A 13,828-nucleotide genomic window follows, 5' to 3' on the forward strand; every position below is an offset into this window, starting at 1 on the left:
GAGAGGGAGATAGAGGTGTGTGTGGCCTGTGGTTTGGAAAAGGGGTGTGTGTGCACCGTTTCTGAAGGGGAGGGAGCAAGTGGCCCAGAGGGGACCAGTGCAGCTCACATCCCTTCTTTAAAGGGCAGAGTGGCCTGAAATGACAGCTTTAGCAGGAGGAGGGATGCCCCCTATTGGGACCTCTCACCAGTTCCTAAAAAAAAAAAATTAAACAAAAAAGAAGAAGAAAACAAAAGGAAAAGGACAAGACAAGACAAAAGAAAAAAAGAAGAGAGATGAAATCAAGCAAAAGAAAATCCCAGGGTCTGGTGGGGGAAACGATGTGGTTAACGAACTGCCGTCTGTGGGGAAGGTGTGTTCACGGAGGTGAGAGCTGCCGGGTCTCACTGGAAGGAAAGGAGAGAGGTAGCATCGAACCATCCTGGCAGGGACTCTGGGCTCATACTTGAAGGTTTACTGTTTGGTTTTTGAAATCTCAAGTTTGTTACACGAAGCAGGCTGCCTTGGGTGGGAGCAGGGGGCCCATACCATTCCCTGGGCTGGTGGGTTCCGTGGTCGAGTGGCTTGCCCTTTGTCTTTGTGAACAGAGGTGAGCAATTCTGGAAGTTTCTACTTCTTTAGGATAGCCCCTGGGTTCTCTTTCAAATGTGAAGGACATGGCAGGAACTTTTCACTGGAACATATAGTAAGGGGGTTGATTTCTCCATCTTCACAAAGGAAGATGGAGAAAGGGGGACCAGATCAGATCAGCTTCAGACCTCCAATGCCAAGGCCTGTCTGGAGAGACTAAAGGTGCGTAGGGAACGAGTGAAAATGCAGTATATAGAATGCAGGCTCGGGGCATGAGGAAGGCTCCGGCTTGCAGTCCACCCTCAGCACCTCAAATACCCGGAGGGACTCAGGCCAAGGGTCTACGGGGCAGGTAGTACCTGAGTGGGAGCAGCTGGCCACTACTGAGCCCACCTGGAAGCATGTGAAGGCGGCCTCCTGAAGCTCACATAGGTCCAGTGCCTTTGGGAACCATTTAAGGAGAGTTTTGGAAACTGACACTTGAGTCCCAAATAGGTGGGCTGGACTCTTCCGCTGCAAGTGATGCCCAAAAAGCGCCTGCCTTCCCCTCCAGCCCTGGAAGGTGGCCCTGAGCCTGCCTGCCTCCCTTTTACTGCCCCACCGAGCACCGACCCAGGCCCCACCCTGACCCCAGACACTACTAGCAGCAGCCCAAATTCATGAAGAACCATCAGCAAATGCAAACGAGTTCAAGAAAAGAAAACCAATGACAGGAAGAGCACCAAATGAAAACCAAAAAAAACAAACAAACAAAGAAAAGGACAGAAGGTCCAGCCGTGCCATGGATTCAGTACATTTCATAAGAGAATATGGCTTTCGAGAGACACACCATCTGGGCGGGAAGGACTGGACAGGGCAATAAAGAAAGAACGGAAAAGCCACGGTGAGCGGAGGATGCAAGACTGGAAAAAAGAGAAGGAAGAGTTGGGGAGGCTTTTTCTCCCCCAGAGATGCCATTTATGAGAGAAAAGGGGACTCAAGACTCACTCCCAGCGGCACTGGTGAGATTGGCAGCAGAGAGAATTACGTGAGTAGGGGTAGAAAGATTGGTTACGTCATGGAGCTGGCTGAGGACCGAAGACCGCCGGCGCACAGCACCCTGAAATGAACCGCTTCTCTTGAAGGTACTCACTACCTCCATCTGTGGGAGAGAAAATGAGATAAAGTTTGGCTTGCACTGTTGTCCAGGCTACTGCATGGGGGAGGGGCTGGGCGAGGATAGGGAGCATACTGGGCACATATCATGACAGCAAAGCCTCATCTAGGTTGCCCAGCTCCCTGGAGGGGGCTGTGGCCATGACCCGGGTCGGCCTCTGTGTCATCCACCGAGAGAGGGTTTGCTGAGCAAAATGGTTAGCACCCAGGAGACCTGGAGGGCGGGTGGTTAACAACCAGGCACACTGCAAACATTTAGTCATTTGCATTCACAGTAAGCTCGTGGCAAGCTACTTGTCAATAAATACCTGTGTCTGGCAATACTTTGTTATCCTAGGTCAGTGGTTCTCAATCTTTTTTTCACCCCAACATACCTGAGGGATATGACACACTCTTATTAAAAACAAGGGCCCCTGTGGCAAACTCCTTCATGGCAGGGCAGGGGGGACAGGGGCTCTTCTTTGAGCCTGTCCTTTGTTTACACTGCACCTCACCCTGCCGAAATGCGCTTCTCCTCTAGGAGGTGTGGCCACCACTCTCCTTCTGTGGCTCCTCCCAGTGACTGAGGGGCACCCAGGGGAACGCTCAGTAGAAAAAGGAATTTAAAAAGAGGGGGGAGGGGTCCTGGCCGGTTGGCTCAGTGGTGGAGCGTCGGCCTGGCATGTGGGGGACCCGGGTTCGATTCCCGGCCAGGGCACATAGGGGAAGCGCCCATTTGCTTCTCCACCCCCCTCCCTTCCTCTCTGTCTCTCTCTTCCCCTCCCGCAGCCGGGGCTCCATTGGAGCAAAGATGGCCCGGGTGCTGGGGATGGCTCCTTGACCTCTGCCCCAGGCGCTAGAGTGGCTCTGGTCTCGGCAGAGCATCGCCCCCTGGTGGGCAGAGCGTCGCCCGGTCGGGCGCATGCGGAAGTCTGTCTGACTGTCTCTCCCCGTTTCCAGCTTCAGAAAAATACAAAAAAAAAAAAAAAAAAAAAAAGAGGGGGGAGGAGCACGGCAGCGAGGAGGACAGAGAGCCTGGACTCTGGGGAGCAGACATGGCTTTTACTTTGTTCCCCACCTTTTAAGCTTCCTAGGAATAAAAAACGCAGTGAGTCTTCCAAAAATGAGAACCATGCGGGTGAATTCTCTGGGAGTCGTAGTGTCTTTGGACCTCCTGACTTGGGGGCCTTGAACTGGCATGCGGGCCCGAGGGTGGATCAGACCCTGTGTGGGGTTCCAAGGAACTGCAACTGAGTGGCCACAGTGAACGCCCCACCGTTGGGAAACCATGTACCCAGATTCCGGGAGGCCAGCCCAGGGTGGCGCACTCTCAGCCACCTTTCTGAGAATGCCCTCGGCGCGGGGACTGGCAGGGTAGGGGGAGTCTTTGGTCTGGGTAGGCGGGTCTGATTTCTGGAAAGTGCTCTATAGTTCACTGGACGATGGGAAGAGCAAAGCAAGTATGCGTTTCTGGAGCCTGGAGTGCACTGGTTACCTGCCTGGGCCCGAGGACCTGCCCCACCCTCAAGCCCTGCAGTGGCTACGAGGTCACCAGCAGGTTCAGTGGAGTATCTGACATGGGACCAGGCTTCTTGAAAGAAGGCAGCTTGAGTGCACAGACTCCCCATACCCCAACCAAAATGAATATGTCTGCCATTTCAGTCCAGGGGCGTGCCATGTAAAAGACTTATTGTTATGCGTAAAGACTTATTGGGGGCTGCTGACCCCGCTTCTGCGCAGCACATCCCATGCTTGAGTAGGGGACCTCATGACCAGGACTGAGACCTGTGAGTAAGGCATACTGAGCCCCCGCAGGAGGCTGGCACACTGCTCAGTGTGACTCAACACACTGAAGGAAGATGACCCATACCATGATGTCACTGTCTCTTTAGGGGGGAGGTAGCATCTCCTCCTTCGACTGAACAGATGTTTCTAAGGCCATGGAGACAGGTTTGTCTCCAGAGGGGACTCTTCCTGGGACAAAGGTGAGGACGGAGGGGAAGATGCCTTTCCTGACACTGATTTGGCCTCTCTGTGTTGCACTTTGATGCGATGATGACATCAGACAAAACCCTGCAAAATTGTCACCCATCCTCCAGCCCTGGAAGTCCAGACTCTGCTGAAGCTTTGCATTAGTTTATAATAGAATGTGAAACACACCACGTCATGAGCACTCCAAAAAGTTCCACATTCTGGGTTTCAAGTTCTTTTCTATTGTGAAATGGCACCGTAACCATCTGGTGCATTCATATGTCAGTATGAAGTGATGGTGAGAGCAAGCAGCAGTTACAAATACCCTCACTTAGCAACATAAAAAGTTGTTCTGGCCTCCAAAATCTGGGGAGTGATTTTGTGGTTCACAAAATCCAGAAATCTGTGGCCAACTCTCTAGAGAATGTTTCTCTTAGCTTGGGGTACACATACAACCTGGGGGGCTTTATTTCTGTTTTCCAAGCAGGTATTTTGAATGAAAAAGAATAGACAGTGTTAAAAAGTGAGCTAAAGTAACCGATTGGTCCAGCCTTGTTGTGAAGCTGACATGAATGTGACATGACAGTCAAGAGCTCGTGGAAGAATGAGTGGCTCTGTGGAGAGGGTGAGAAGTATACCAAGGGGTCAGGGGACAGAGACTTGGTCTTTAGCATGCCTACACTCTTCCTCGGTGACCTTAGTTAAGTCCCTTCTCTCTGGGCTCCATTTCCTCTTGTGTAAAGCAGAGAGCTGATCAGCCAGTGTCTACATGGACACTGGCAGCTGGAACAGCTTGGAAATCCAAGACTCTGACAGCAGGGACCTGCTCTACTACCTGGGCAATAGCGGCAGACCCGAGAGCTCACAGGCACACAGAAGACACAGACACACAGGTGGCCGGGGCACTACTGACCTCCCCTGAGATGCCTCAGATCAGGACAGGGCTGCTTCTCAGCTGCTAGAAAAGCTAGGCTCACCACCTTCAGTTCACTGCTGCTTTCCCTCCCACCCCACCCCTACCGTGGCTCAAGCTGGTTTCAGGCTCTGCATGACAGACAAAAAGAGCCCATCAGGGCCAGGATGGGGTGGGTGGGGGCTCACAGCTGAGTGGCTAGAAGGCAATAGGAATACCTAGATATCTGACCGCAGAGGCTACTCCTGTTCTTCTACCAGGCGCTCACTGTTCCGTCAGGCCTAAGACATTCTTCCCTGGCCACATAGGCTTAAGTGCTCGGCACACCAAGAGGAACGAGGCAGAAACCTGGCCTCCCGCTTCCCCGTTACAGAAACCAGTTGGACTCTCCCGATGGGCTCCTTAAACATAGGGTTCTTTGGTGTGACCTCACCCAGCCCTAAAGGATCCCAAGATCTGGGGGGGGGGGCAGGGGCTGGACTGTGCAGCTTTGGAAAGTTCCCTACGGTATTCTGCTCCTCACTGATTCCAGCACCTTGCGCTGGGTGCACAGCTGGCTGGTCCCAGGGAGAAATAGCTGCTGTAAGTGTGTGTGCTACAGATCTGTGTGCTACAGACTTTGAAAAGGTTTCATGAAGCAGTGGCCTTGAAGTGGGCTGCTGCAGGAGGAGGAGGGGCCTCGAGGGGACACAGCGGAGCTGAAGAGGCCTAGCGCCCAGGCGGCGGCCCGCAAGGGGGCGCAGCTAAGCAGGCGAGCAGAGTGTACATCTGGAACAGGCAGCAAGGGTTGCAAGGGGGCGGGGTGTGTGGGGTGACACCAAGAGGCAGGGGCTTGAAGGCTACGGACTAGAGCCTGAACTGGACCCTTAGGCCAGGGAGAAAGGCTATACAACAGAGGTGTAGAGAATGGTGCTAGAGGGCCGAGTTAAGCAAAAGCTGGGGGAGCTGGCAGGGGGCTGGGAATTTGCGACCAGAATTGAGGCTGGAGTCTGGGGAAGAGAGGAGGGCTGCTTGAGGGTGAGCCCTACAAGCCCCCCAGGGGTTGTGCAGGAGCAGCTCATGAGCCATGTGTACTGGGGATTGGACCTGGGTGGGGCAGGTGCAGGCTGCCAAAGAAGGGAGCTTTGGGCACATTGCATGGAAGATTCCTTGGGACGAGCCTGTGGCAACATGTGCCAGGCTGGAGGGAAGACATCAGGGAGAGATGTGTCTCAGGTTCTGCCCCAGGCTGAGGGGCCCAAGGCAGGAAGTTGCCTAGACAGACTCTGGAGAAGGGCCAAGCCAGGTCAGGGGGTGTTGTTCCTTCCGGTGGGAGCCCCCGGAGGAGAAGCAGTTGGAGCTGGGTCGGGCGCAGTGGCGCGGGGGGTCGTGGACTGAAGGCAGGGCAGCAGGAAGCCCTGGAGGGGCAAGGAGGGGCTATGCTGAAGGCAGGCTGCGGGGCGCCAGGGTGGCAGCAGGGCTGGGGCCTCGGTCTGAGGGGCAAAGCTGAGCTGATGAGCCGTGCCAATGCACAGGTGTGCAGGGAGACAGAGGGTCTGGGGCGTCTCTGGGGCTGAGAGTGGGGGGCTGGCAGGAGGTGAGCTGGGGACTCTAGGGCCTGTGGTCTGGTCTGAGCCCAGTGTGGGTGCCACGAGGCATTTCTGTCTGGGTGTGGAGCTCCAGGGTTCCTGGCTGGGCAGAGGAGGTGGCGGTGGTGAGTGAGGGGCACCGTGAGCTGGCCAAGAAGAGATCAGCATGGGGCCCAGTGGGGTGGGTTGTCAGGGGGTGAGGGAGAAGCCGGGAGAAAGGGGGCTCTGCAGTTGACTCGATGGGGCTGAGGGCTGAGGGTCAGCTCTCACCCGCTCCTCCTTCCTTCCCTATTGGGTCTGGTGCCCCCAGGTCTGTGAGATTTTCAACACAGAAGAACCACAGCAGGGTGGACCGATGTCTCAGCGGGAGGCGGAGTTGCCAGGTGAGAGCAGAGAGTAAGGTGGAGAGAGGACAGCAAGCCGCCAGGGAGAGCAGGGATGATGGCACTTCTGGAAGGGTGCTGGGAAGAAGCTTCGAAGCAGGAAGGAAGGACAGACAGCCTGACCCTGAGAGCGAGACGCCTTGCCAACCGTGACGAGAACCTCTGGGATGCTAAGGGCGGAGGCTAGACCAGGGGTCCTCAAACTTTTTACACAGGGGGCCAGTTTACTGTCCCTCAGACCGTTGGAGGGCCAGACTATAAAAAAAACTATGAACAAATCCCTATGCACACTGCACATATCTTATTTTAAAGTAAAAAAACAAAACGGGAACAAATACAATATTTAAAATAAAGAACAAGTAAATTTAAATCAACAAACTGACCAGTATTTCAATGGGAACTATGCTCCTCTCACTGACCACCAATGAAAGAGGTGCCCCTTCCGGAAGTGCGGCGGGGGCCGGATAAATGGCCTCAGGGGGCCGCATGTGGCCCACGGGCCATAGTTTGGGGACCCCTGGGCTAGACTGTGATGGGGTCAGAAGTGAGTGTGTAGGAAAATCATGGAGAGACAATGAATATGGAACATTCTGGCAAGAAGGCTGGCTGGGAAGAGTTGGGGGCAGGGGGCAGGGCTGGCTCTGGCAGAAGGGCTCACGAAACTTTGGCAAGTGCCCACAGCTGGGCGATCGTTGAGGCTGCATGACTTTATAGAGGACGGCAACCCTGATATTTGTAAAGTGCAGTGAACAGAAAGGACCAACTTGGTGGCCAGAGTCCACTTCCCAAATGATATTTTTCCCACAGAATTCACAACATATCCCAATGAATGGTGAGTTCACCAAGCGCTACTTGAAATAGCATCTATCAGGGGTCCCCAAACTTTTTACACAAGGGGCCAGTTCACTGTCCCTCAGATGGTTGGAGGGCCACCACATACAGTGCTCCTCTCACTGACCACCAATGAAAGAGGTGCCCCCTTCTGGAAGTGCGGCGGGGGCCAGATAAATGGCCTCAGGGGGCCACATGCGGCCCGCGGGCCGTAGTTTGGGGACGCCTGATTCATCCCCAGAATGTCCCTTTCCCGTGATGTGGGGCAGTTCCTGCCAAATACAGCGAGGTCCAGCAGCTCCTCAGAGCCCCCAGAGGGATAGCCACCGTCACAACACACACCTGTGGCTGCCACCTGTTCTCACTATGGGGAGGACCACCGGGGCTCTGAGGGAGGTGCTGGGGACAGGTCATTGCAGTGCCACAGCTGCCGGTGGCTATGTCTGTGGATGGTATAGAGACACTAGCAGCTGTCCTGATTATCATGGTTGCAAGACCCAAGGGTTCCCTGTCAGTCTTGGGCTCACTTTGCCCACTCTCTGTCTTTTGCTTGCTTGCCGCCCTCTTAAGGCAGAAAAGCCGGAGTGACCTGGTGGCATGGCAGCTTACCTGCGTCTGGATCCGGTTGAGGCCCCGGAACCAGAGAATCTGGCCTCTGCGGAGCTCCCGCTCGGCATGGTCGATCTCTTCCTCCCCTTCAGCCAGCTCCTCGTCAGTCATCTCGTCCTTCCCGGGCCCGTGCCCTGCTTCCTTCAGGCACTTGAGCTGACTGGTGGGAATGGTGGCGATGACCTGGGGGGACAGAGGCAAGGTGCAGTAGGCAGCAGTGACCAGCAGAGCAGCGCTGGGCTTTTCGGTGTGGGAACTCTGCTGGGGCCCAGAGGGAGCCCGTCTCCCTCTGACAGCGGCTGGGCCAGTGTCCGTGTCTCCCCACACCTGGGACCGGACATCCCTTCCTTGTTTCTGAGGCTACATACCTGCGCTGCTTTTGCCTAGTGGCAAATACATTGTCCAGTGGGAGAGCCAGCCTCTTTCCTCTGGCGGGCTTTCTTTCCCATGTTTAATCGAAGAGAGAAGACTCAGAGCAGTCCCTGGGGAGCTGAGCATGAAGTTATTTCCCGGAGAGGGGGCAGTGATATGGCTGGAGCCCAGGGCCCGAGGCTGGGAAGCGGGGTGGGCTACAGCACCCTGGTGTGTATGCCAATGCTCCTCCTCCTCACCCCCCAGCCAGCCCGAGGGCTGGAGGAGCAGCTGGTGCAACCTTCCCGCATAATGTGTGAACTAAGGGATTTGCCTTACTAGAGGGAGCTCCTGCGTTGGGCCTCAGCTCCTGGGAGGGGACCTCTAGGTCCCTGGAAGACCTGCCTAAAGAGAAGGTTTCGGTTTGCCTGGGCCGAGGGCCCTACCAGGTCGTCTGCTAACAGAGTGCTTTCTGATAGGGGCTTGGGCCGAACATATGAGCTTGACCTCCAGGAGCTGGAGGCTGAGAGATGGAGGTCAGCCTTGTGGGCACTCCAGGCCTATAGGACCGAGCCCCAGTGACGTCCCTGCTCAGGGGAGCGTCCCCAGTGGCAGCACTCTGTGCAGGTTGTCACACGTCATTGCTGGGAGAAACTGTGCTTGTCCGCACTACTCCACTGGCCAGGACCCGGAAGCTTGCGCATGGTCTCTCCTGGACCTACCCTATGTATTTTGTGTGTGTGTGTGTGTGTGTGTGACAGAGACAGAGAGAGGGACAGATAGGGACAGGCAGACAGGAAGGGAGAGAGATGAGAAGCATCAATTCTTTGTTGTGGCAACTCAGTTGTTCATTAATCGCTTTCTCATATGTGCCTTGACCGGGGGTCTACAGCAGGCCGAGTGACCCCTTGCTCAAGCCAGCGACCTTGGGCTCAAGCTGGTGAGCCTTGCTCAAACCAGATGAGCCCTCACTCAAGCCAGTGACCTTGGGGTTTCAAACTTGGTTCCTCTGTGTCCCAGTCCGATGCTCTATCCACTGGTCGGCCACCCTATGTATGTTTGATCTTGGACTTGCAGCCTCTAGAGCTGTTCGAGAATAATCTCTGCTGTCTAAGCCGTCCAGTCTGTGGTATTTGTTGTGGTGGCCTGAGGTGAGTAATGCACAGGATGGTGTGGATCCTGGACTCAGAGTTCTATGCCAGTATTCTAGACTTCTGGAGAAATGCTTCCAGAGGCCCAGGCCGGCCCCTCCTGCACTCTGAGCAGCCCCAGCACCTGGCTCTTCTTTCCTGACTTAATCCCCAGGTGCTGTGAACTCTCCTCTGCGCATGGCTCTAACTGCAGCCCACAGAGCTGGAAATGTCAGTTTCACTTTCCATCAGCTCAAAGTATTTCCTCATTTCCTTCGAGATTTTCTTTTTGCCCATGGAGGACTTAGCAGGTTGTGGTTTGTTTTCAAATATGTGGGGATTTTCCAAGGCTCCTAGTTTTAAGGCAGGGGTCCCCAAACTACGGCCCCACGGGCCACATGCGGCCCCCTGAGGCCATTTATCCGGCCCCCGCCGCACTTCCAGAAGGAGCACTTCTTTCATTGGTGGTCAGTGAGAGGAGCATAGTTCCCATTGAAATACTGGTCAGTTTGTTGATTTAAATTTACTTGTTCTTTATTTTAAATATTGTATTTGTTCCCGTTTTGTTTTTTTACTTTAAAATAAGATATGTGCAGTGTGCATAGGGATTTGTTCATAGTTTTTTTTATAGTCCGGCCCTCCAACAGTCTGAGGGACAGTGAACTGGCCCCCTGTGTAAAAAGTTTGGGGACCCCTGTTTTAAGGGATGCTTTTCAGGTCCTATCATGAAAAGGGGAGTGGCTAGTGGTTTTGCCAAAGCCCTGTGACATCCTAGCCATGGCCCCTTGCCTTCTTTCTGCTAACACTGTCACTTGTGGCCTTGTGCCCGAATCATGGCGTGTCCCAGCTCTGAGCCCTGCTGTGTGGTCCCACCCACATCAACGTGCTGCATGTTTTCCCAGGCTTGGGCTTGGAGGCTCTGGAGCAAGGAGATGAGGCAGGGATCCCTGGGCTGCCCACAATTCTCTGGCCTTGTGCCTGTCACCAGCACGGTTGCAGAGCAGGTGGAAAGGAGATAAGATTAGGACAGCTGATGAGGCAGACACTCACCTGTCCCCAGACCAGCTCCCCAACGCCAACAAATAGGCACCAGAGCCACTGCTCCGTGGACAGTGGGGAGCAGCTGAAAGGCTTTCCACCAAACTGGACGATGACAATCTGCAGGAGAGGGGTGGGAGGGAAGCAGGTCCAGCTGGCATACCTACTGATCCACCCTCCTCCTCCGGAGCCCAGGGCCCATCCTGCACTCTAGGTTGGTCTGGCCGCTGCTCACAAGACTCAGAGGGCTGCTGGTTCCCCCAGGCAGATGGGCTCAGCCGATTAGCCGCATTTCCAGCTTCTGCAACCTTGATGTTTTAACATCGACTCTGTGTACGTATACTGGACATACCTGTTCTGGACACCCTGGTGACATGCCCGAGACACACTGTCTGGGCCTCCTGCTCCCTCCTTGCCTCCTCCTTGAGAGGAAACTTCTGCCCAGTGATGAGCTTTTAAAATATAGACCAACCACCTCTGTTACTGGGCTGTCCCATTCCAGGGCACTGTTTCTTGCCGTATTCACCCAGGGCCAGATTCCAGACAACCAAGGACAGCCATCTGCCCCCGAACCATGAAACCACTCTCACTAGCCAGTCCTCAGCCTGCTCACCCCACCTCACAGTTCCTCCCTTAGAAACTGTAGTAAAGGCTCTTTCTTATCCATGGCTCCCCACTCTCTTTCAGCCTCCTGACCGACCCACGTGCTTTCCTGGTGGTCCCCCATGGCGTGGCAGACCCCTCCTCCGAGAACTGCGAAGAACAAAGTGATCTGGCCTGTTCGCCTACTCTGCATCGCATTTTTATTAATATACCTTATGTTCAAGTGCTCAGTCCCTCCTGTAGAGCTGACTGAGCACTGTGGTAGACAGACACCTGCATGGCAGCCCTGGGGACAAGGGCATCTCCGAAGGAAACTTTTGGAGTTATGGTGGCCTCCCACCAATGAAGCAAACGTACAACACGGCAGTGGCGGACCCAGAGGGACCTGTGAGAAAGTCAGGTCTGAGGAGGCCCACTGAGTCCCTGTGGATGCCAGCAGGCAGGCCCGGGGTGAGGCCAATAGCAAGGGAACGTGGTCCCCTACTCCCCTGCCTTTACCGAGAGCAGAGCCAGCCCTCCTACCTGGATCGCAAAGGTGCCCAGGACGATGCTGCAGAAGATGGGGTTGCCGAAGATGCCGTGGAAGACATTGCGCTCACCGTGGATCTTGCGGGCATTGATCTCGTTGAAGAGCTGCATCATGACGAAGGTGTTGAAGATGATGGTGTAGTGCTCGGAGGGCGGCGAGTGCAGGGGCGCGTTCCTCCCGCAGTCGATGTCGAAGAAAAGCTCCCCTGCGAGCCAAGGAGCATGTGAAGGGAGCAGGGCCTAGCGCCAGGCACAGCCCTGACCCCCTGATGCGACAACTGGAAGGAGTTCCTTGCCTCACACGGTGACAGCCAAGGTCAGGGGCTGGACCTGGGGGGTGGGGGCCTGGCGCTGAAACCCAAAAGCCAAGGCAGCAATGAAGAAGTTAAGAAAAACCTCTGGGCCCTGGCCGGTTGGCTCAGCGGTAGAGCGTCGGCCTGGCATGCGGGGGACCCGGGTTCGATTCCCGGCCAGGGCACATAGGAGAAGCGCCCATTTACTTCTCCACCCCACCCCCTCTCCTTCCTCTCTGTCTCTCTCTTCCCCTCCCACAGCCGAGGCTCCATTGGAGCAAAGATGGCCCGGGTGCTGGGGATGGCTCCTTGGCCTCTGCCCCAGGCGCTGGAGTGGCTCTGGTAGCGGCAGAGCGATGCCCGGGATGGGCAGAGCATCGCCCCCTGGTGGGCAGAGCGTCGCCCCTGGTGGGCGTGCCGGGTGGATCCCGGTCGGATCCCGGTCGGGCGCATGTGGGAGTCTGTCTGACTGTCTCTCCCCGCTTCCAGCTTTGGAAAAATACAAAAAAAAAAAAAAAAAAAAAGAAAAAGAAAAAGAAAAAGAAAAACCTCTGGCACATCTTCTGTCATTTGCCAGTGGGGTCCAGACGGGAGTGGAAGGAGCTGGAGGGCTGCAGGGGGCAGCCTCGCCCTCCTCTGCCCTGGCCCTGGGACCAGGCAGTCGGCCTAAGCCCTTGGGCAGACCACGAGAGGCTTCTGCTCCCAAGGAGTCAGAGAGGACCCCCAGAAATGGACATTTGGGGGCCCCCATTGTGCTCCCAAGAATATGCACTGAAAGCCAAGCCTCACTGGGTTCTGAGTAGTGTGCTGGCAACCCGGCCACCCCACAGTCCAGAGCTGCAAATACATGGAGAGCAGCCGGCGTAAGGGAGAGAGATGACAAACAGACAAACTGGCAAACCCAGCCTGTATAAATAAGGGGATCTGCTCACTGGGCCTGCGTGGCACAGAAGAAAACTTGGAGGAGGACTGCACAGCCGGCACTGGCACCGGGCTTCCAAGAAGCAGCCAGTGTGCTCGAAGTCTTGGTGCCCTCTGGGCTGCGGGCACAGCCAGCGGCTGGGGCCCTGCGCTTTCTCCCTGAGCCCCCTGCCTAGCCTCTCCCGGTCAGGTCTGCCCGCTCTGTCCACACTCTTGCCTCGGCCTTCTCTTGCCTCCCCTGCCCTCGCCCGCTTCTTCTTTTTTTTTTTTTTTAATATATTTTTCTTATTCTGAAGCTGGAAACGGGGAGAGACAGTCAGACAGACTCCCGCATGCACCCGACCCATGCCCACCAGGGGGCAATGCTCTGCCCCTCCAGGGCGTCGCTCTGCCCGAGACCAGAGCCACTCTAGCGCCTGGGGCAGAGGCCAAGGAGCCATCCCCAGCGCCCGGGCCATCTTTGCTCCAATGGAGCCTTGGCTGCGGGAGGGGAAGAGAGAGACAGAGAGGAAGGAGGGGGAGTGGAGAAGCAAATGGGCACTTCTCCTATGTGCCCTGGCCGGGAATCGAACCTGGGTTCCCCACATGCCAGGCCGACGCTCTACCGCTGAGCCAACCGGCCAGGGCCCCTCGCCAGCTTCTAGCTTCCTGATCTCTTCTTTCCTCCTTCCCTCCTCTCCTCCACCTCTCCCTACTCCCCTTCCCTCCTCTATTCTTCCTTATGCTCTCCCTCCTCCTACCTACCCTTTCTCTCCTTTCTTCTTTCCCTCTTCTCTCCTCCTCGTCTGCCTTCTCTTCATCTCCCCCTCCAGCTTCCCTCCTCTGCCTCCTCTCCTCTCCTCTCCCTTTCCCTCTTCTCCCCTCCTCGTCTCCCTTCTCTTCATCTCCCCCTCCAGCTTCCCTCCTCTGCCTCCTCTCCTCTCCCCACCCTTTCCCTCTTCTCCCCTCCTCGTCTCCCTTCTCTTCATCTCCCCCTCCAGCTTCC

At 55.7% G+C, this 13,828-nt stretch overlaps 1 protein-coding gene across 8 annotated transcripts in view; it reads right to left on the bottom strand.

The window, feature by feature from the left end:
• ATP2B3 (ATPase plasma membrane Ca2+ transporting 3) overlaps positions 1–13,828 on the bottom strand; it is a 75,089-nt gene that overhangs the window by 12,516 nt on the left and 48,745 nt on the right. For 4 of the 8 annotated variants that reach the window (XM_066250393.1, XM_066250390.1, XM_066250391.1 and 1 more), the window contains 4 exons: positions 11,624–11,835; positions 10,511–10,618; positions 7,980–8,162; positions 1,625–1,711 (listed from right to left, as the gene is read on the bottom strand). In XM_066250393.1, coding sequence (XP_066106490.1) covers positions 1,625–1,711; positions 7,980–8,162; positions 10,511–10,618; positions 11,624–11,835 — 590 coding nt within the window. Of the gene's footprint in view, positions 1–1,557; positions 1,712–7,979; positions 8,163–10,510; positions 10,619–11,623; positions 11,836–13,828 lie in introns of all 8 variants that reach the window. The other 4 variants (XM_066250398.1, XM_066250396.1, XM_066250395.1 and 1 more) reach the window with 2 other exon arrangements.

The sequence above is a fragment of the Saccopteryx bilineata genome, chromosome X, assembly GCF_036850765.1.
Source record: "Saccopteryx bilineata isolate mSacBil1 chromosome X, mSacBil1_pri_phased_curated, whole genome shotgun sequence".
In the NCBI taxonomy this organism is placed as follows: domain Eukaryota; kingdom Metazoa; phylum Chordata; class Mammalia; order Chiroptera; family Emballonuridae; genus Saccopteryx; species Saccopteryx bilineata.